Here is a 23,741-nt window from a genome sequence, read left to right as displayed (position 1 = left end):
GTATGTTTGGACGTGTTCTTCTGTGCATGAGAAGGCATTCTGTGATCCCCACCATGATTTAAGCACCACCACATGGCTGACATCTCATCTTCATAGATGTGCAAAAGGCATTCGACGCAGTTCCTCAGAGAATATTGAGGTGATGTATGAGGAGGAAGCAGGGAGTGGCTGATAAGTAGGTGATGGTCATGTGTGAGGGAGAACACAACCCAGTTAGATCATCCTTGGGTGGGGGAGAGGGAGCGATTTCCAGTGACCACGGATCTAGCCTCAGTTCTAATCTCTTTCACGTCGCTACGGATGTCCGCAAAGAGGAGGTGGGGGAGCATAGTGTTGGCGGGAAAGAGCTGAGAGGTAGCCCAGGAAAAAGGAGAGAAATGGATGGCAGCAGTTGATGAAGGTGGAGGGATCAAGATTAGCAGGTTGAAGACTGAGTACATGTGGTCTGGAGGAACAGGCAGCATTGGGGACGTGAAGATATTACAAGAGGGGTTGAAGAGAGCATAGGAGGTAAAATATCTTGGCTTCTATCCATCTGAGAGATGAACCACAGAATCCAAGCAGGGTGGAGAAAAACTGGAAAAAAGTAGCATCAGGAGTGTTGCGTGATTGGGAACAGGATCAAGGGAAAAGTGTATAAAACCAGCACTCACATTGTATGGAAGTGAAACGAGGCCTGCTGACAAAGCCCAAGAAAAGAAAATGGATGTTGCTGAGGTGGATGATGGGAAAAACAAGAAGAGATAAGATTTGGAATAAGACAATGAGGGAGATGGCGGCAGGAATGGTTGAGGTCTCAAGGATGGTGCATGAGGAAAGAATGCAATGGTCATATTTTAAGAAATGATGTGGAGTGTGTGGGGATCAGAATTCAAAATTTGCTGGTAGAAGGAAGGAGAAGGAGGGGAAGAGAGGATGAAGGGAATGTGTCGAGAGAGAGATTTGAGGGAGATGGGTTTGAGTGAAAGGGATTCCCAGGATATTAGAGTGACAACTGCATAATGAGGAACAGCAAACCCCTAACAGCAACAGCTGCAAAGTAAGAAGAAGAATCTGTGGCGGACAGCTAAGAATTTAATTCCAGTAATTAAGAAGAGGAAAGCAAAATTAATGACCTGGTGATGAATTGATTTTTTAAGTACCAGTCAGAATTTGATTACAATGGCATTGCTTGGACTAGTTTTAGACACCACGGTGATGTTTCAACAGTTCTAATGTAGACATGGATACAAATCTTATATTCAAACTTTGCAGTTGACAAACAATAAACTTGCCAGAACATGCCAAGAGTTGGAGTTGAGCTCTGATCCCTGTTCCGCCCCGATCACCCCTCAGCCCCACCTTGACAACCACTGCTCCACACGCTGTCCAGCACACCTCTCTACAAGATCTCAACACTGCCCTAGGGAGTGCCATGCAGCCTGGAGAGAAACCCCGCTGTGCAGGGGCACAGCTAAGAATTAAGGCTGGGGGGGTTTTAGACGCGACTAATACTTGAGGGTGTGGGGGTGCTGCATTCACGCCAAAGTAATCAGGAGTTGCAGGGGCCCTACTTCAGAAAACTTTTAAGAATAATGGTTCAAAGTGGCGAGTTTTACGGCTTCCTGAGGGATATTTGATTAATCCTAACACTATTCTATAAGTAATACTGATCCAAATAAGTTAAATGGATTAAACTTAAAATTTCTCTGAGCTCTGGGGGGGGTTTTATCCTCTAAATCCCCCCCTCGCTGCACCACTGCCGCTATTTATGTATGTACTCCTCCCCAAAAGAACCTTTGTACAGTCACTTTCAAAAGTTTTAGGATAAAGTTTGTGGCACCACACTTGCTTCTCGAGGAATTCTAGTTTCCCTTTCTCTTTCTGATTTCCTCGGTAACTCACTGAAAATATTTCTTTGCGCATGAGTATATATTCACACAGAGGGAGATGTTACTTGCAAATGGATCCTTCTGTTTCGATTTACGTCAGATTTAATGATCATTTCTTGTGCATTTACTGCATACATTCCCTGGTTTTCACTGTTGGTTTATATTTTAGGTATTATAAAACTCTTCCTCCAACCAGTTGCGGTGGCCAAGTGGAGTAATCACACGACTGTGATATGGTGATTGTAAGGTCGAGTCCCCGACGTGTGGGGAGAATTTTGCTCATCATTTTTTTTTCATGTCGTTCACTAGTTTTGTATTTCTTTATACACTTCGAATCATTTTAAATTTAAATTTATGCATATATATCTATGTCTTATAAATTTATATACACATATATCTATGTCTTAGATTACCAGTTTCATGATTCCCCTTAATGGCACAGACTACGTTTCAGGTAAAATCTTACCCCTAAGGATAGAGCCAAAGAGAGCCAAAATGAATTTCAACAAGACAGCATCAATACCTTGCACGTAATTGGCTCCATGGGTTCACAGTGGGTGAATTCTTCATTGTTGGCAGCCCTGCAGCTGGCTCGTAGTTCCTCAGCCGATGGAAATTCCTTCAAATCCCTTTTTGTAGCAAAGTGACAGTCCCACAGTGCATTGGTGCAAGTGCTGCTCACATAAAATTTAATCATCACACACAGAATCAGTAATTTATTATGAAAAGGAGACATTTTTAGAAACAATATCATTAATACAGTCCATTTAAAATTTATGAATGTGAGGAATAATAGAGAAATATCAGAGATAGATCATCAAGTGAAAGGAAACTACCTCTCTTGTTTATTCAATCATTGATTTAATAAACAAGTGATCAATTATCACTCACTCAGTGATTCAACTCGAAAAATTATTTTGATAGGTGATGGTAGAGTTCACCTCAGACTAAGCCACAGGTGTGTGAATGTGGTGCATTCATCGTTCATTCAGGACCAATTCCTTTCCTTGGGCTACCTTGCACTTTTTTTAATTTAAGGCTAAAATTCACTATGAATATTTTCTTTGAAAGGAAAAACATTTCTTCAAAAAGCAGATTAATTAGTTTTAATTAAAAATACAATATCTGACGGAGAAAAAACATTAGATGCAGAAGTTCAGGAAGCGTACTGGTACGCATGATGGTGCTGAGGGGTTAATATTTACTGAGCAATAGATAAAATACATAATTAAGATAAGGCCAGGAACCACCTGAGCCTCAGAAGGTATGAACTGTTTATATTTATTGAGCAATAAATAAAAGACATAGCTAAGAGTGACACAGAGGGCAACATATTGTAGCCTTCCTATACATACAAATACAATAGTAATGATTCAATTCTTATGCTAGAAAGGGGGAATCCCGTTTAACTCCAATCTCTCGAAATGAAAACTCATTAGCTGTGTCCGGCGTAACTTTATGGAATCTACTTGACATGATGAAAAGTAAAGAAAACTTTGTTATTCCACATAAATATTAGTAGAATTATTATTTATGTGGAATAACAAAAATTTCTTTACTTTTCATCATGAAAACTCATACCATAGGGATGATATTGGAGGAGGCTGCCGGCTCCTGTATTGCAATATGAGTGCTTCCGTGGAATAACCACCAACATATTAGCAAGCTCTGATGTTGGCAGCTAATGAAACTTATTCTCTGAACTTAAAACTTTCTATTTCATTATCACGGTTCCAGGGAAACCATGGGCTAACTATAACATAGGTACCAACATACATAACAGCAAACGAGAGAAACTCACCATAGTTCAGGCTCTCGAGCACCAGGCATCACAATTTTATGGCCAGCACCAAATTTGAGCCCCTTGTGGAGGCAAGGACACTCTGACACTGGTATACACTGTCCACGGGAATCAAGGGTTTCTCCTTCAGGGCAGTTGCACCCTTCAACACATCTCCTCTTGCATGGGGCTCCGTCTTCTCTCATAGAGATGTCAAAACAAGAGCGCGTGCAACTATTCCCACAAACCTGGTACTTCTGATTTCCTGGACAGTGAATCCCTGAGACCAAGAAATAATATCATTTAAACTGAAGTAATTTTAATTAATGTACTTAATTAAGATATAATGTCAAGCCAAAGGAAATGGCATGTTAATCACAGCCTCAGCAGTGAATTAATGGCAAATTTCCTGCTTGTGCAGTAAAAAATCATCAATTACAGTGGAACCTCAATCTTTTGCTCCTGCATTGATCGTCTTCCTGCATTTATCGTTCGCAGTTCCTGGTCCAAAACAAAGTTCCATATAGACAATGTAGTTTTTTCCCACATCTATCATTCCCCAGCATATTGTTTTCCCGAATTGATTGTTTGAAGGTCATGATTCTGATCCATTATTTTCCAGCATCCAACATTTGGCAAAACTCTAATAAGTCCTTGAATCCCCCCCCCCCCCCCACCCCTCTGATGCTTTCCTCCTCTCCTAAACCAGGTAAAAGGCCCCAGACACTCAATATCATGGCTTGTGCAGGTTTCATTTTATAAAGACCTTAAATCATTAGCTTCGAAAGAAAATATAAAGTTTCGCAAGAATAAAAGAAACATGTGTCACGCCTCCCCCTTTCTCGGTCGCTGACCTTTTTCACCCTACCTGCTTCAAAATTCCTAGTTTCTGGAGGTCAACTGCTATATGAGCCACCTACTGGCTCAAAAGGTGTCTAACAATAACTTTCGCTCATCGGTTTTTATTGGATTAAAGTATTATTAAAGTGCTCATTATTCTAAAAAGAATGAGACCAAATAAGGCATATTTGTGACATTATTTAAGAATTCCAAGCAAGGGAATAGTTAGCAAAATACGACGGAGACTTAAGCACTATGAAGAAACTTCTCAGCAGTTGATCCGATATATTAAAAAAAAAAAGAATATCAGGTTACAATTTACCAGATATACTATAAATCTCACTTGTCAGAGTCACTGATGAAGGGATATCTTCTCAGGTTATTTTGTGACTCCCTACCAGCCATTCGAATTCATCTGCTTATCTGGTACAATGTTACATAGAAATGAATAAGTTTCCTTCTCCTTGGGACAAAACATTTTGCCGTGAAGTCATGTGGTCGACCTTCACCTTGGGCATTCGGTTCTGCGAATGCCACAGCATCTGTTACAAACTTCACCTCATACGAGTGATTCCATACTTTCTAGAGTGGGTTGACTTCAAAGCAGCGAGTGTTTTCAGTATGGGTTTAATAACGTCAGGTTTCATTTTTATTAGTTTTATTTGTGTTCGTCTTCAGACCATGGACTTTCCGAGGAAGCAAATCAGAGCTTTAAAATTGTACCTAAAAACCTCTGGTTGTCCACTAACACATGATGGTAGGGGTGGGGGAAGAGTGAACTACCAGGGAAAACAATAAGTTGAATGAAGCTGAGGATCAGGTGGGCGTGCCACTGCCGATTAATTCATAATCGTTCAAGCTTTACACTGTTGCCTCCATCATCTTAAAAATACAACTATTAGAAAGGAATATTTCAGGTAGTAGGCTATTTTTGGCCCATGAGATCTATCTCATAACCAATCACTGCACCAGCGATAACGGTTGTTTTAGGCATGACATGTACATGCAAATCCATCGTACCAGCATAAATGCCAAAATGGAGTAAAAACATTTTTTAACGAGGTGGCGTGTTTCCTGAAGATATTTGAAAAAGATATTAGTCTAATCAAAAATATGCCCAAACTGTTTACATAATATTCAAACATCTTGTAAACAGCTAAATTCCTGCATGATTCCTTTAAAGAATATCACAATTACGCACCAAAATCATGCATTTCCTGCCACAGCGGCAACCTAGCCAAACATTCCCACATCGATCGTTTTCCGCATTCATTGTTTCTTTCGTCCATCCCCTTGAAAAACGATAGATCAAGGTTCCACTGTAGTTCTTGATAAATTGTATTAGATATATGAGCTGATTTCCTCTCTAATCCACAGTGATGGCTATAAAACACAAAGTAGATGTATAGAACCCAAAATAGAGGCCATTAAAAAGGTGAATATGTACAGTACTCTTGTTATAACGAAGTTCACGGGACCGCAAAATCAGAGGTTCGTAATATATAACGAAGAAGAGAGGAGGGGATCCGTTTTCTAGGACCGAGGGAGCAAGGGACGAACACGTCCAACCTTGCATATGACGTCATTGCCTTTAAGGTGAAGGTGGGCAAGCTTCGTTTCCAGTCCGTCTCGTCTTGTTTGAGTGTCCTCATACTAAACTTGTTTCTTTGAAAATTTTGCTGTTTGGACTATGTTGAATATTGGTATAGCCTTGTTGTAACACGAAATCTTTGCGTCAATCAATTAGAGCTTAAAAACTTAAATACTGCCAGAAATGCATCGCCTTTGGTCTCATTATTTTTTGAACCTTGTGCATATCATCCAATTGCTGAAAGCTATCAAGATACTTGGTCCGGGTAGTTGACTCACATAGCATTTGGCCTCCAGAAACTGTAAGCTGGTAGGCTGTAATAGGTCAGTTGGTGAGACGGGATAGGGATGAAACATGTTTCTTTTGTTCCTGTGTAACTTGATATTTTCCTTTGAAGCTAATGACTGATGGCCTGTGTGGTCTCGGAAAGGAAAAAATTGTCACAGGAATATATTGATGGAAGATTGTACTAGATTGAAGAGGGTAGTTTCGTGACTGCGACATAGTTAATTTTGATGTGGTTATTATCTTAAGGCACAAAGATTCCTCCCATGGTTGTTTAATCTCTGAGGAAGATTCACAATATGTGCCTTTCATGTTTTGGCTCAAAATTTTTCACAGCTGAAATTCTGTTGCATAACCCTTCCTCGAGAGATTTTAAACAAAATTTTTTATGAGTAGGACAAGCATGACAGTTCATACGAAGAGAGGATAGGAACTCTTACCACTCTTTCCTCTTATGGGATGCTGCATTCACTGAAGTATTAATTTAAATTTTTTTCTCTATATTCAATATCTTCAGCAAATTTGGATCCAAGGTATCCGATCCAATCATCTGTACGTATTACCATAGAGTAAGTATATATAGAGAGCTCACCACACGTACAAAAATCGCATACGTTTTTGGTGTAGTTCTAGAACAATTAACCAGATGGCTATGAACAATTTTGGCAATTTTTTAAATTTGCTCATTCCACAAGTATAAAAATATATTCTGAAGCAGAAAGGGTTGCTACGTTTAGTGGAGACTTTAATTACTCGATTTTGTTTATAACAATTGTTATAAAAATATTTTCTCGAATTTCGGCTAGTTACTTGACTTTTCCGAGTTTATATTCCTAATCCATTTTCCGGCAGACTGTTCTTAGTATAAAGTTGAAACTTGCAGGAAATGTTTATAGCACATTTTTTTCCATACTGGTGAACTTTAATTTGTTTATAACTCAGTTTCAATGTTGTTATGTGTGTTTATATATCTTTCGGACGAAAAATCTGGAATTTTGCAGGGTAAAAATCAATCGCCTACTAACTTTCGTATCTTACGATATAGGTCCATATATGCTGCGTATGATATTTGGACAAAACTATAAATTTATTTTTGGTGAAAGGATTGTAACTTTATCTCTATTACAAGGGGAGTTATGAATTTTTAATGGCCGCACCTCGTTAGGCTTTCCTTACTGGCCTGGGTCTATGCTGAAAGCTCCCGCCTCCCAAGGTTTTGCCATCAGATAGGTTGGCGAGGCAAGCTGTTGTTTTGACGAGGAAGAGATTTTCCGTGAGGGAAGATGTTTTCGCTTCAAGAGACATATAAATCTTATTGATGTTCATCGCTTCGTTGAACGATCAACATATCGAATGATATAACTTTCGAGTAGTGCGCTTCAGAACTTCAGTTATGAAATACCTCACTTTGGTGAAGTGTAAATGTTATTTACAACACCAAGTGCCGAAATATTATAATAAAAAATAGGAATGCGAGATTGGATCCCTACACTGAAAAACAATGCACTGTTTGCCTTTCGCCAACGGTCATAGCCTCTTCACCACAGTTAGTATCTAAAGCTTAAAAGTATTTGGTAATGTATCCTTAAGCGCGCAGCAGCAAACGAACACAAAGAGGTATGCATCAGCGGTAGCATTTTTGGGAATAGGGGTGGTCGGTGACCTTGATTTGTTTGCTTGATAGCGGCATGAGTAATGGCCCATTCTGTTACCACGTCGAAAATGAAAAGGTTTCTTTCGGCTCCACCAGGTTTCTACTTCTGGTCTTAAGTATGGGGCCGGGGATCATCTAATGTATGGTTTTGTCTTCCCTTGAGACTTTAATTTGATCATTGTTGTGATAATCGTCGTCTCGTCAATAACAAGACGCATTGTCATTTGAGGAAAGTTTTGTTTTAATCGTGAGTCGGTTTACTTTTAGTTGAGGTTCTGAAAAGTAAAACAAATAGCGGCTGCTACTACGCCCGGGTTTACTCATTGCTTGAGTTCTTGCAGTCGGGATATGAATCCCTTCTGCCAGGGGCCGAAAAACGAAATATCCAAAGATACATTTTACGTGGTGATCATTTACACATCAATATCAAATTGAGTATTATTAGAATGTTCAGAATGTAAGTTGTTGCGGCACTAGAAAAATATGGCAATTCATAGCTTTTGATTGTTAAAAATGTTTTCAAGAACTAAATTCTGCAGTCGCCAGCCTTGATCTGCACTCTCTTCCGGCCTATTGGACGAATCGTACACTGATGGGCTTCTGTCATGCAAGTGTGCCAGCTGTACACTCGTTAGCATTACATGCGATGTAAAAGTGTTAAAAAAGCTTCATCTTCCTGCTCTAATTTATTCAGCGACAGTGGGAAAAAGAAGTTACTTCAGATGAAACCTCAGCCACCAAGATTTTATGGTCTTCCGAAGATTCATAAAGATAACGCGTGTTCGCCCAGTGGTTTCGTGCATCGGCTTACCGTCCTATAAGTTAGCCTCTAAATTAAATATCATATTTAGGCAATTGTCTGTTTTTTCACCAAAATATAGTATTAAGACCTCCAATAACAAGACGCATTGTCATTTGAGGAAAGTTTTGTTTTAAGCCTGAGTCTGTTTACTTTTAGTTGAGGTTCTGAAAAGTAAAACAAATATTGCTGGTACTAGGCCCGGGTTTACTCATTGCATAAATTCTTGCCGTCGGGATATGAATCCCTTCTGCCAGGGGTCGAAAACCGAAATATCCAAAGGTATATTTTACGCGGTGAGTATTTATATATCAAATGGAGTATTTTTAGCATACTCAGATTGTAAGTTGTTTCGGCACTAGAAAAATGTGGCAATTGAAAACCATACGCCCTCCCCTTTTTTGGAATTAAACCTCCTATTATGTAGTTCTTTGAATCGAAACTGCAAATACAATTTGCATCGTAGGCCTCATGGGGAATCCTAATCCGTAGGCTAAAATATGTCATCGCGTTAAAATCTTGAGTCATTCATTCATTAATGGTTACAAAATATTTGATTCTATGTACTATCGTTTTCAAAAGTATGTAGACACCCACGAGCCCCACTTAACTGATGTAGTAGGGTCGGTAAAAACTTGGAAGGTTGGCACATGAGGTAGCCTGCATCCCTCACCAGTACGCCAGCAATAGCCGACAACGACGGATGCGGGAGCGACCGGGCTAGCGAGACAGGAGTCAAACTACAGGCTCAAATGCCCTAGCGGATAGAATGCTCTGAGGAAACTCACGTCCACGCACAGGTGGGGCCGAGGGAGTGCTTTCTTGTGAGCTCCGTGGCGAGGATTTCCTCTCTTCAGATTCATATTTGGACTCACCGTGAACACGGAATGTGTATGTGGCCCCGTAGCTGAGTAGGATTACTTCACGCGAATTTGATGCACTAAAGTTATGGGGGGGGATACGATCTGAGCCAATTGTATTTTTTTTTTGAAAGGTCAATTGATAAAATCAACATAATAGATATACCTAGTTTACTTGATAATAAAATTAACACCAAATTTTTTGGCGACTATTTTTTTAACATAAATGACTCAATCTGCCTTAACACATTTATTTCAAGGCAAGTTTATTCAAAGAGTGGAATTGAGCAGGGAAAGTGGCAGAGGTTGTATTTTATCCTTGCTGCTGTCAAATTTCAGTTGAAGAAATGGATGACATCCATTCGGTGATAAATTTATAATTATTTATTGTGGTCCGATCGGTGCGGTCTGGTCAGGTTGGTTGGTCGGCTATCTCCGAGTCCCTCGAGGTTATAGGGCCCCCACAATGCTCGCGTCTATCTCGAAGTGTATATGAAAGGTGTAATAAAAAACTCAGATCACTTGAACCAAATTATTTTTATCAATTATAAAATTCTAAGCTCTGATTATTTGATTTATTTACAGCTTAATCAGCACACAAAGTTTGTAAAAAAATTAATGAAATAAAGGTTTTAGAAGATAAAAGAGAACCTTATGCTTTTTGAAAGGGTTATTCGAAAGTTATTTTGGAGGGTTTTTAGATTTCAGTGCGGTTTTAAGGTACAAATATACCAAATATATTATAGAACCATCACATCTATCTAAATTTTTAAGCTATGTAATTTTCATTTATCTTAGTATTTTTATTTACGAAATTTCTACCTTTCATTAACTTTAACCTACATTTTAAGGGCCAGAATAGCGTCAAAATCCATTTCTGGGCGTGCGATTTCCCAAAATTTTCCCCTAGGGCCCCAGCCGAGGTCACACAATCACCCCAGGCCGCCCCTTTGTCTGTTTTTAAGGGTGAAAGATTTCATGTACCAATTTACTTCCACTTAATCCTTGGAGATATTTGTATTTCGCTCTCCTATTGGAAGCAAAGAGTTGGTGCTTTTACTTACATAACTTCCTACACTGGTGAACAAAGATTTTGTCCTGGAGACGTCTTTGGATGACGTTAGACGTATTTTTTGCTGATTCGGAATTTGGGCTTAAATTATTTCCATCACCTCTAGTTTCATTGGGACAGCTGAATGTATGTTTTTCCTTTTACAAAAGTAGTAATTTATTTCATTTATATATCATGAACAACATAATAGCATGAACAGGTAAAAATAATAATTTCCTCTCATAACATGTTGTCCTAAGATGGCATGCCTTCCTATCCTAGCAAAATATATCATTAAACTTGCAGTAACCTATCGTTTTTTTCGATGCTATGCATAATCAGCTTCCATTCCAATAAGTATGTGATTGCAGGCGCGTAAAGACATGTGTTTTTCATCTGCAGGTGGTTTGAGAATTTTGTTGCTTCTAGGAAATGTCAGCTTATTACATTGTAATCGTTGTGAAGTGTCTTAGCTTTCATCCTGGGGGTCAATCCATTTCAAATCACCAAGGTAATGTTGCTCAGTATTTTTAATTATCCTGAATTTTTTATATTTGTTTCCCTTCAAGTAGAAAATCACAAAACACCATTTGAAATAAATTTACAAGACATACTTTTTTTGGCAGACATTTTTAAAAGGGCGAATGGGCCTAAACAGAGCGTGAACTACCACGATGACTTTTGTTACGTGTGCGATGAAATTACTTTCAAGGCTAAGAGGAGGAATATTACCTTTTGAGACAGTGTTTTAGACTTTATTTTGACTGTCCGTTGGGTGACCTGGATACAAGATTGGAGCCTTCTGTGATACGTAGCAGGTGTGAAAGGCTTCTCACTGGTTGGACTGATGGAAAACGTCATATGAATTTTTCCGTCCTCATGATTCGGCGGGAAGCTAAGGATCATATTTCTGACTACTATTTTTATGAAACAGAAATTAAAGGAATAACACCGTGGTCAAAACACACAGTAAAAGATCCAAACAACCTAGAATCAGCCCCACACTTGAAAATTTTACCAGTGGTGGAACCACACAAAACTAATCTTAGCGAATATTCAGAAAGTATGTGAGAATGATGGATTCGAAAACTCGAAAGACCAAATTTTCGGACCAAACATACCTGATAGACCTCATTTCATGACGCAAGAGGATTTAAGTGACCTATTGGGCAATTTAAAGTTGTCTAAAGAGCAGAGTGAAGCCTTAGTTGAAGGGTTGGATTTTGCTAAATCGAAATACAAAAAAATCACTCATTGTACATCACGTGTACATTCTCATGAGAACAATCCTAATTTTTGCAATGATGTTCTCTCTGTTATGGATACTCTTAGTTTTGAATACAACACAGATGACTAGGTTCATTGATTCCTTTAACGTCAGTTTAAAGGCTGATTTCTAACAAAATGGAATTGAACTCCCCTCGAAAGCATTAGCTCATAGCACTGACATGAAGGAATCTTACCAGAATATGCAGTAAATTTTTCTCTACGTAAAATTTGTGAAAAATTAAAAGTAGCTGCATTTTTACTAGACATACAGTTGGCCAACGCGAAATATTACTGCTTCTTCTGCGATTGGGATACCAGAGACAGAAAAAAAATCATTACTTGAAAAAAGATTGGCTATAACGTAAGCACTCGTTCCTGGATTCCTAATGTCCCTATCAACTTTTTTAGAATCCTAAAAATATTATTTTGCCGCCTCTAAGTATTAAATTAGGGGTTTTTAAAAATTGTGTAAAAGATATGTGCAAAAATGGTGCAGATTTTACTTATTTGAAACAAATGTCCCAAAAATCAGTGAAAACAGATGATAGAAGGATTTTTTTATTGGACCACAGATTCTTTTTAGGAAGCGCTGAAGAATTCGGAATTTCGACAGCAAGAGTTCAACAAAAAAAGCGCGTGGATGGCATTCAAAAATGCATTTGAAGGTTTTCTAGGAAAGAGCATGGCTAAATATCATCATGATCTGGTGGTAAATGTAATAAAATTGCACAAAAATGGGCTGCTCTACGTATTCAAAACAAATCACTTCATCGGCTCACACCTGGACTTTTTTCCTACAAACCTTGGCACCGTTAGTGATCAACACGATAGGTGTTTCCACCAGAATATTTTACTAATGCACGACCGGCACCAAGAAAAGTTCAGCAACATGTTATCAGATTAGTGGTGGACACTGAAAAGGGATTCGTCAGAAGCTAAATATGCCAGAAAATTCCGAGTAAGTACCATTTTTTCCCATTATTTTAACTAACAATTTATTTAGTTAAACTCCCTTGAATCCGATTGTCCTAAAAAAAAACTTAACGTGATAGAAAACACCTAGGCCCAGATTCGGAATCAGCCCGAAAAATACCAGAGGATCACTCAAAAACATGGCTAGAACAGAAATAATTTTATTTTTGGTTGATCAGTGTTATCGATTGAGTTGCAAACATCATGCTCTAGGGATATCATTCTGATTTCAACAACGAGTGTATCTATTTCTTGAGTATTGTCCATAATATGAGTAGAGATTTTTATCAATGGAAATTTGACAGTAGCAAGGATAAAATATAACCTCTACCACTTTCCCTGCTTATTTCCACTCTTTGAATAAACTTGCCTTGAAATAAATGTGTTATGGCAGATTGAGTAATTTATGTTAAAAAATTAGTCGCCAAAAAAATCGGTGTTAATTTTATTATTGAGTAAACTATATCTATTATGTTGATGATATCAATTGACCTTTCACAAAATATAAAAAAATACAATCGGCTCAGATCCGAATCCCCCATAACTTTAGTGCATCAAATTCGCGTGAAGTAATCCTACTCAGCTACGGGGCCACATACACATTCCGTGTTCACGGTGAGTCCAAATATGAATCTGAAGAGAGGAAATCCTCGCCACGGAGCTCGCGAGAAAGCACTCCCTCGGCCCCACCTGTGCGTGGACGTGAGTTTCCTCAGAGCATTCTATCCGCTAGGGCATTTGAGCCTGTAGTTTGACTCCTGTCTCGCTAGCCCGGTCGCTCCCGCGTCCGTCGTTGTCGGCTATTGCTGGCGTACTGGTGAGGGATGCAGGCTACCTCATGTGCCAACCTTCCAAGTTTTTACCGACCCTACCACATCAGTTAAGTGGGGCTCGTGGGTGTCAACATACTTTTGAAAACGATAGTACATAAGATATGGATTTTTTTCGTACACAATGTAACAGTAAAAACCTATTTTTTGCCTTTGATAATAAGTTATCCATTACAATATAGATTTTCAACACTAATACAGGATTTGTTTCCATCATTCAATTTGAAGCAGGTTCTAAGATTTTTGAGGCGTTCGTCAGATGATCTCTGCATTCTCTTCAGCTTTTCACCGTGTCCGTTGGCTTTTGACGAAACTGTTCTCGCTAAAAGCCAACGGACGCGGTAGAAACTGGAAGGGAAGGCAGAGATCATGCAACATAAAGTTTTAAGTCCAAACTGCAACCGACCTGTCGACGAGCCTTTCCAGAGATACTTCCTCTGAGTGGCTGAAATGTCATCACATGTCACCGTATGAAAATAAATCACAACCAAGTTTATTTTGATCAATCAATTAAAACCTAAGCGAAGAAGATTTGATTATTTCCAAAGCAGAAAAAAGGAACAGTGTGCTAATCCGTAATAAGGTCTCATACATCGCCAAATGTGATGATGAGTTGGAGGATAATTCATTCGTGATTCTCCCCCGTGATCCAATAGATAGATTCCAAAAAAGTGTTGAAAAAAGTTTTATCTTCCTGCTCTAATTTTATAAGTTAGCCCCTAAATTAAATATCATCTTTGGGCAATTGACTGGTTTTTCACCAAAATGTAGTATGAATAGCTCCATCATTTTGTCACAGAAACTTCAACACCTTACGTTACCATCCAACTCCAAGCTAGTTTCATTTTACGTAAAAATCTATTTACTTCTCTACCTGTACAAAAAAACTTTTTACTTATGAGAGACTTACTGATAGACTACAACATTGACAACAGTGTGTCTTGTGAACTTAATTGTCTAATGGAACAGCGTGCCAACCAAAATTATTTTTTTTACAATAAGAATATTTATCACCAAACAGACGGCCTTGCGATGGGTTTCCCCTCTCACTTGTAATAGGCGAAATATTTGAGGACAATTCAGAACGCCAAATACTATTTGATTCGGGCATTCTATCTTATCCAACATCTTCTGGTGCCATTATGTTGACTACATCATTTGCCGCTGGATCGGAAGTGTCAGACAATTATATAATTTTCAGAGTCTTTTAAATGCTCAACATCCTAGTATTACGTTCACAGTAGAAATAGAATCCAAAGAGCAACTAAACTTTCTCTATCTCTCCATATCCATAGTTGGTGACAAACATGAATTTGGTGTACACATAAACCCTTCCTATTGTGATACAATCATTTCGAGTTACTCATGCCATCCAACCTCCCAAAAGTTATCCTCCTTTCATTCTTACATATATTGGTCAATCTACCTTTAAATGCAGTCAGCGACCAGCAGAAAGCGCGACCCATTTCACAGCTTTGTTCCCTTCCCCCATCAAAGAGAATTCTAAAAATTGGTGCCGATCATTGTTTGTGGGAGACCTTTCCAACAGATTTGCAAACAAATTCCCCGAAAATTAATTCAATATTTCTTTCTACAACCCTTGCACTCTCGGTGAAGTTCTGTGTCGTAACAAAGGCAAAATGGAACCCGGCATCCGGAATCAATGCGGCATTTACAAAGTTAATTGTAAATCATGCAACTTGCGTTACATTGGTCAAACAGGCAGAAGTTTCATTATCAGAATGAAAGAACATAGAAGGTGCAGGACAATTGGGATAAAACGTAACTTCTCGCCAAAAATTTGGTACAGACTTTTCATTCTTTTCATTTTCAACCAGAATTTTCTCCGCCCCTTCAGTAAGGGCACAAGGCTTGATGTTTTAGAACAATTTGAAATAGTAAAAATTGATACAAATATTCTAATGAATGAACAAGTGTTTGCCACCCACTCTCATCTCCTTAGGAGCCCCTTCACGAAAAAAAATGGTCAAATTCTTTCTTCGCCCACTCCTTAACCAACTCCAACCTCCACATTGTTTTTTCCCGTCCGCCCACCCTCTCTCCAGTATTGTGTTGACCATTTTCATCCGCCTGCAATCCCTTCTTAGTACTTCTGCCAATTCTCACTCCTTTCTCAGCTTCCCTTTGGCTACTCCTCTCCCCCGCCTCTTTCCTGCTTCGCTACTTACTCCCACCACTCCATTTCTAACGACACAACGCACAGTGGTCCCAAATCGAAAAAAGCTGGCCAAAAGTCATTTTTTCGACTTTTCACGAGGAAGTTTTGAATTATGTATTCGGATTCTACAGGATATTTCGTACCCGATAGGTCTGTGTAATCATTATGTTGACCTGTGCAACCCGTCAAACATGGGCATGCTCAGCCTAAAACGCCCGAGGCGTAGAAATAGTCGATTTTAGGGTAATTCAACTTAATAAATGACTATTTTAATTTCATGGGATTCATCTGTCAATTTTACTACGGTAATTTTGCATATTTTTTCACAATATTATAGTATTTTCTGCTCGTTTCAGAATTTATTATAACAATATTAAGTTATTTATAATGTTTGCTATTTTTGGGCCTATTTTTAGTCAAATGTGTTGATATAGTTTTGTGCTCCTCCGTGCTCCTCGAAGATTCCTATGCTGAATCCTTGAAAAGAGTATGTACAACAAGTTGGAGAAAAAAAATCCTGCTTATACTTGCCTATCCGACATCTAGAGGGTTTTAAGTTGAGCGGTGCACCGCTCCGCTGAGGGCGGCTGGCCAGCGGGAGACAGTGGCATTATCGCTCAAATATACCTATATCGGTGGTCAAACTTGCATGGTGTATACATAGCATAATTCTACATCCTGTAAGATTACATACATCAAGTGCTTCACGCCTATCGTATGCACACTTCTCGTTTGTGCACTAACCTTCAAATATTCATGAAAACAATGAGGGCCGGTTTTCATTCTCTTAATAAGAAACATATTGAGTGATCAAAAGCGACTACTTACGTCACTATGCGAGACTCTTACAGTAACCACAAGATGCTTTTCTCTGCTAAACTTTTCTCATATTTTTATAGAGAAGAGATCCCTTACATGCTGTACAGTGTTGTTGGCACGTTATTCCGAATTATGGTCTATGCGCAAAGAGAAAAAATGCTCCCTAGTGCCAAGAATTGTTCATAGAATCATTTCAAAAGCCCATAGATGTAGATAGGATGAAATTCGGAGGGAGAAATTCGCCTAAACCAACCAAGGGAGCGCGCGTCTTGCAAGTGCATTTTTTAATAATAATGGAATGAGGATGACGGCCTCCCTCACCAGAGCCATTGCATGGATATGGTGAATATTTCCCACTCAGTTTTATTTAATGATTTTCTAAGTGAATAAGAGCTGTGCTCCAAACTGTTTTAACACGGCGAACTCGAGAAACTTCTTCTTTGCAGATAATTAAAGCACTTGGTTTGCCAATGTTTGGCATTCAAATTTCAGGATACGCCGGAAACTTAGAAGCAAGTCTATATAAGCTTGTATATCTCTTATTCAGTGTCAACTCATAGTTTCCGGTTTGTTATTCGTTAGAAATAGACAACTTTTAGAAATTACATTAATCGTTACAGCCGTAAAAACACCTCTTAAATTTGAATTATGGGTGCCGCCAATTTTTTCGTACCTTGCGGTGTACAATACAAATACAGAGAGAAAAGAATATTTATAAGAGAAGAAGAAGGAATATGTCGTGGAATATTTTAAACTAAGATTTCGACTGAATGAAATCAAGCATGCAAAAAATATTCTGACACGTTTTGGCGAAGAATGTTTTCTTGAAATACCTGAGAAAGTGGAATCAAAGCTCGAGGACAGATGAGCATTTCAAAGAGACGTTCAAAAGCTGGTTGTAGAAAGATAAGAAATGCTAAAATGAAGAGATATCGTAAAAATAATGCCAAAATCAGATTCAGACGATCAAAATCACTTTTGTTGCAATTTTAGGTAAAATTACGCCGTTGTTAATTTTGGCCAGCTTTTTTCAATTTGGGACCACTGTGCGCCACATCTCTTTTTACCCTAACCCTCTTTTAACTCCTCTCAAGCCCCACGTGGATTTCACGTAACTCTTCACTTGTATCTTTTCCCACTTTCTCCACTCAGTATGCCTGTTTCCCAACCCTTCTTCAAACATGTCAAATCCTCACCAACCCCTTTTCTCAAAGGTAAAAATGTTATGTTTATATGTAAGACACTGTCTTGAACCAGATGATGGCTCTGTGAGCCGAAACGCGTTGTAGGCATTAAAATTTTTTGGAAAATTGCTACCAGCTTTTATTTAAATAAATGTGGATTCTTTTGTATATTTTTTCACATGTTGTTGTTCGCAAACCTTTACATTTTATATGTCCTTTATTCTTGAAATAAGAATCTCCAAACCAACAACTCCTATTATCATAAATGTGTCTCCGCTTTTGCAACAAATTTTCAGCGTGGAACTAATTCACGGGTAATATTTCCTTGGCTTATTAAAAGGAGTTCAGAAAGTTTCACTAAGTGGCTCAGCATCATGTCTGCCGACAAAATACCATTGGCGATATTATCTCTCAAATTTGCCAATTTGTCGCATTTTATTACACTGCTAAATGTAAAACCACTCCAAAGTCCATTTGATATTCGAGCATATCTCCTCTCACAATTTCATCAACATCTGTGGTGGTGGAGTGAATACTTCCGTAACCCTGTCTAATTGATAACCTATTCGTTTAGTTTTGCGAATATATATTTATAGGGCCTGGGACCCCCCTGAAAATTCCCTCTCTCTCCTGCTTGGCTTTCAGACAGCAATCTTTGAAGTGCATGAGACAGTTAAAACACTTATTCACACTGCATGTTGTAAAAGTGTTTTCAGTAGTAATGGGGAAAGCCAAGAAGAGAGAAGAGGGAAGATTCGTGGAAGACGCAGCTCACCAGGCGAAAAAGAAATCTCCTATTGGACCCGATTCCGTCCTCTCAGCCTATCCTCTCAGCCCGATGTAAACATCGTCTTCCCTTCCCTCGATGCTTGGGAGAGTTAAGAAGAGGTGAGGGCGGGAAGGAAAGGGGACAGGCGAGGGAAAGGGAAAGACCTTGAACGCGCTCTCTCTCGCAGCTTGCGAGCCCCTCCAATGCCATCTATCTGCTGTAGGAGAATTAAAACTGTCAATACGATTTTCTCCTATGCCGTGAGCCCTCTAGAATATACTTACTCTATGATATTACTTAAACCCTTCACTTCGATGTGCATTTAAATAAATTCACTAGAAATAAATCTTTGCTGAAATAAAATGCATATGAATAGGCTCAAGGCAAAAAAAAACAACTGTCAAAAGTGCACACCAAAAACATATGAAGCAATAGAAAATAATATAAGGTTTGCTGAAAATCCATACAAAACCAAAGCTTGAATAAATTTAATTCAGCATGAAAGAATTACATATGTACTTCAAAATAAAGAGCAATTAGTTCAATGCACCATTTGCAGATACATATATATTGGAAAAAATTGGTACATAGGTGTGGAGCAGACAGTATTCCTTATTTTCAAGAAGCATAATTACTAGAGATGCATGAATAGTATCCGCAAATGCTGGAATACCTTGAGTACTAGAAAGTATTTGATATTCAAGATCTCGAATAATTATGCTCAAACTACGATCTCGAATATCTCGAATTTCACGCTGTACTCTTTTGCACCCACGTTATTGGTAGTTGACTCGGAAAAACCTAGAGGACTCTAGTCGTTTAGTGCATGCAGCGCCATTTTAGCCAAGTTGACTAGCTATAATAATAATAATAATAATAATAATATATCAAATTCGTGGATTAGAGTGGTGAAAAGATATCGTTTGACGTGGGGAACTGAAAATGATCGGAGTAAAAAATCCTAAAATCCTCGGTTTCCCCCATGAAAACCCTGAAAAAAATTAAAAATGGCAGGAAAAAATATTGACTTTTGGGGTACCTTCCATTGCACAATGAGCTACTGCTCCTGAACCGTACCACTCATTGGAAAGATCATCACGAATTTGAAGACTGCTAGGATGCGGGCTTCCCCTGACGTCAGTTTTGTTTCATTATGCCGAACGACGGCTCCACAATGATGCTACAAAGTTGATATAAAGGTTCTAAATTTTCATTAAAATAATAGTACAAAATGGCTTATGCTCAGTCCCCTGACTGAACGCATCTATACACCAACATTCAAAAAACTATTTTCACCACTTCTCATACAATGTTCATCCAGGCTAAACCCACAAGATGGAACTCCCTTTTTCAAATGATGAGGCGTCTTCCAGAGCAGAAGCAAGCCATAACATTAGCTGCCTCTAACCTGAGTTTAATGTGGACATAACTCCACCACAGTGCGATGCTATCAAGCAATAGATTGATGTTCTGGACGTTTTCGAAGGAGCAACATTTATTGCCAGTGGAAGTGTAGTCACAGTTTCTTAAGTTATCCCCCTTGTGAATAGCGTTATTAATATCCTAGAAACTAAGAAGTTTTCGCATGGTCATCTACAAGGTTTCGTCAATGATTTGCTGTTTTCCAGTAAAAGTTGGCATGAATTTCTGGAAAAAGAACAATTATTCACTCATGCCACAATTCTTGATTTATGATTCAAAATCAGTGATTTCAAAGGTTCCATTAAGTTGAGATGATAAAAAATCAGTTGGCTTTGGAGATGATAAGTCTGTCTAAACAAAGTCACCCAACAAAAACAGATACCTTGGGAAAAGTGTAACCAAAAATAGCAGATGTAGAGCAACAACAATCAATGTGGGGAATTTATTTAAAATAAAAAAGTTGATTTTTAAAATGTATTTGATACATACTTTTTTATTTGTAAATTTATCAAGTGAAATAGAAGAATAACGTTTAATATGCTTTGTGCAATTATAGTATTCGAGTTATTCAAATATTCGAGCAATGACTTAATATTCAAAATCAATACATATTTGAGTTTGAGAAATCCGCTATTCGATCCATCTTTAACAATTACCACATTTCTTAAATTATTTTTTTTTTACTATTAATTATGTAAGCACCTTTCCTGCCATCAATTTTAATTGTTAGGGAATATTTTAATTGTTAGGGAATGTTTTAATTGTTAGGGAACTTTGTTAGGGAATGTAAGCATAGTATGTCTTTAAGTGCATCTAGAATGATTTAAGTCTTATTTACAGCTCTAAAAATTACATTGCACTTTATAGTGAAATATTTCCCAGTCCCTGACTGGCCATTTTCGGAAAAGTTGATAACCCTATTATAAAGCAATAATTGCCATAACATGTTATAGACCAAGTGGCAGTTGATTATCAACTAATGGGATCTGCTGGAATGATTTTCTCACAAAAGATAATCATCCCCTCATACTTACCGCACTCCCTGACTTGTTTGCGCCAGTCAAGATCCATCCCTTGCCTAGCGCACTCCTTCACATATGCTGACAAAATTGGACACAGACATTCACCGACTTTCCCCTCGCATGAACACATGTCGTACATGCAGTCCTGGTAATACTGCTCTGGATCCACAAACCAGTGGCAAGCTGAAATGTTTAGACACAAAGATAATTAGAACATGTCCACAAACTAGTGAAATCAACTCATGTGTCAAGGCTTACGTTCACACGAGTTTTGATAAGAAAATCATTTGTGTTGCATGTAAATTATCATCAAGATAAAGATAGAGAGAGGTGAAACGGTGATTTTGACACATAAATCTGGATTTACATTGCTTGACTATGTATGTGATTGGAGTCGAACAATAAGACACAACTTACCCTGAAAGATGCTCCCTTTTAACTTTTGGCAATGCCTTTCGGCCAAAGCTTTCTTTTGAATGTTCACATCACATGGACTCTCCAAAAACTTGTCCGGGACATCTTCACACGTCTCAGATGTTTTCCATTTGTTTGCAAATGAAGAAACAGACTGCTCCACATCACCTTCTGGCGTGAGAAAGTCATCCCTCTGGTTCAAATTAAAAGTACCACAGAGCCCCTGTGCACAAACAAAAATGTCGAAAGCCTTAGGAGAGAGGTGGGAATGTAGTGCTTAACATTAAAGTAGATGCGCACGCATAAAATTGAGTAGGATGAGTAGAACAGCTATTTGGGCAGCACAGAATAGGAGGAGCCACTTTTGTTTGATAGTTCACGTTCTCAAATTCCAATCTGAAGGTAGCAAGTTTCAACTTCAACTGGTGGAGAGCAAATGGAATGGCAGAGATGCACTCCTTGCATGAGGATATGAATTTGGCCAACACCCGGATGTTCATTACACAATACTGTGGGTGAAGATGATTCACAAGGAAGATTTTTTTCAATTTTTACATTTACTACATCAAGGGCCTCATTCAAAGTGATGAACATACTCCTCAATTACATGTTAATTTCCTAAAATGTAGTCAACAGCAAGCACATAAATTTACGCCAGGTGCTTTCCCAGGGGGCATTAACTACATGTATTGTTTCAGGATTTCATCTGGACGAGTTGGTTCATTTGTTTCCCAGTCTAAGTTGTTTACCACAGCATAACGCATCTTTCAGTTCAGAGAGCAATTTGAGGAGGATTGGGTAAAATGGTAGGAGCTGTACGTAAAAGAGCTTCACTAAGAGAATAGAGGGGAATAAGTGCACACACACACGTACTCTCTCTCACCTTGGTTTGACCTTGTAGACTTGCAGCGGCATCAACATAGGCACGAGTGGCCCCATCCCACCACACCTCAAGGCCAATGGGCAACTCAACTGGCGGAAAGAAAACAAATGAAAAATATCACGCTTCCGATAGGAGAGAATATTTCAAAAGCTAGCTCATCAGCATGATTGATTAGCCATTCAAAATCAGCAGTGAAAAGAGGTACTGTATTGGCTGTGACGATCCTATCTGATATCTTGATAATGATACAAATAAGAGAAAAGTTTTAATCTTCTGACTGCATGCCTAAAGTAATGGTTTCCATGACTGGGCAACTTTCTTAAAAAAAAAAAAAGGAGTTTCATCATGCTTGATGACATTCTACAAGGAAATTACACCAAAAAATATGTGGTGAACTGTAATCAAAATTTCCTTGAATATGGAAAAATAAGAATGTTACACAAGGTAAATTTTAGTTAGACTGTCATTTATTAGTCCTGGTACAATGTTTATTCCCCAAAATTTGAGGCAGTTATATTTTCATCCAAGTAGAGTTCCTGGGGCCAAATTTCAAAATGGTAAGAGCAAGCACATTTAGCAACATGTGGCGGCAATGTTAAATACATTTTACCTACATAATCAAGTGAAAATACATTTAACATTACCACAATTTATACTGTTTAAATTTGCTAAAATCATGAACTTCATTCTTAAATTGTAAATACACGGTATGAAGAAATTGTATGAAAGGGAAACGCAAAAATGCCAGCATACATGCATGGCAAGTTAGAACATTGGCATCAGTGGCAAAACATCTAGTCATCTCTGGATTTGCCGATGAATAAATTAAAATAAAAAATATCAAGAAGGTTTAACATAAGGTCAGAAAAGGATTTAGAGTAAGGGTGCAATAGCAGTTGTTCTGTTTCCAGCCAAGAAAGTGACAAATAATGATAAAAACCAAGTCACCGGTTTACTCGTTTTGGACAATCTCTGTTGGAGGCAATTCTGCTCCGGCCCTACCCACCCTTGCCCCTCCCCTCCACTGAAGATGGCATTTCGGTGGGCTAGTGATCGCTGAGGCCAATGAGTCCCTGCTTGTTTGGCTTCTCTCGACAGCTCTCTAGGATATATAGGGAAGCTGAGGTTGACTGCATATATGCTCGGCAGTTGTAGCTGTGACACAGCTGACATTTCTTTTATCATTGCAAATTTTGAAAGATGAATATGCAGAAAATGCCACATGTGAAGTGCACTGCTTGACTAAG

The 23,741-nt window shown here is 38.5% G+C and overlaps 1 protein-coding gene across 3 annotated transcripts in view; it reads right to left on the bottom strand.

Annotated features, from left to right (window-relative positions):
- LOC124158430 (hemocytin) overlaps window positions 1–23,741 on the bottom strand; it is a 309,825-nt gene that overhangs the window by 228,425 nt on the left and 57,659 nt on the right. For all 3 annotated transcript variants that reach the window (XM_046533513.1, XM_046533511.1, XM_046533512.1), the window contains exons 19-23: window positions 22,495–22,583; window positions 21,615–21,834; window positions 21,210–21,380; window positions 3,673–3,931; window positions 2,395–2,545 (exon numbers count right to left, since the gene is read on the bottom strand). In XM_046533513.1, the coding sequence (XP_046389469.1) occupies window positions 2,395–2,545; window positions 3,673–3,931; window positions 21,210–21,380; window positions 21,615–21,834; window positions 22,495–22,583 (890 nt within the window). The remainder of the gene's footprint in view (window positions 1–2,394; window positions 2,546–3,672; window positions 3,932–21,209; window positions 21,381–21,614; window positions 21,835–22,494; window positions 22,584–23,741) is intronic.

This window comes from Ischnura elegans, chromosome 5 (assembly GCF_921293095.1).
Source record: "Ischnura elegans chromosome 5, ioIscEleg1.1, whole genome shotgun sequence".
In the NCBI taxonomy this organism is placed as follows: domain Eukaryota; kingdom Metazoa; phylum Arthropoda; class Insecta; order Odonata; family Coenagrionidae; genus Ischnura; species Ischnura elegans.
The sequence above is the reverse complement of the archived record's forward strand: the minus strand, read 5'-3'. Positions and strand labels throughout refer to the sequence as shown.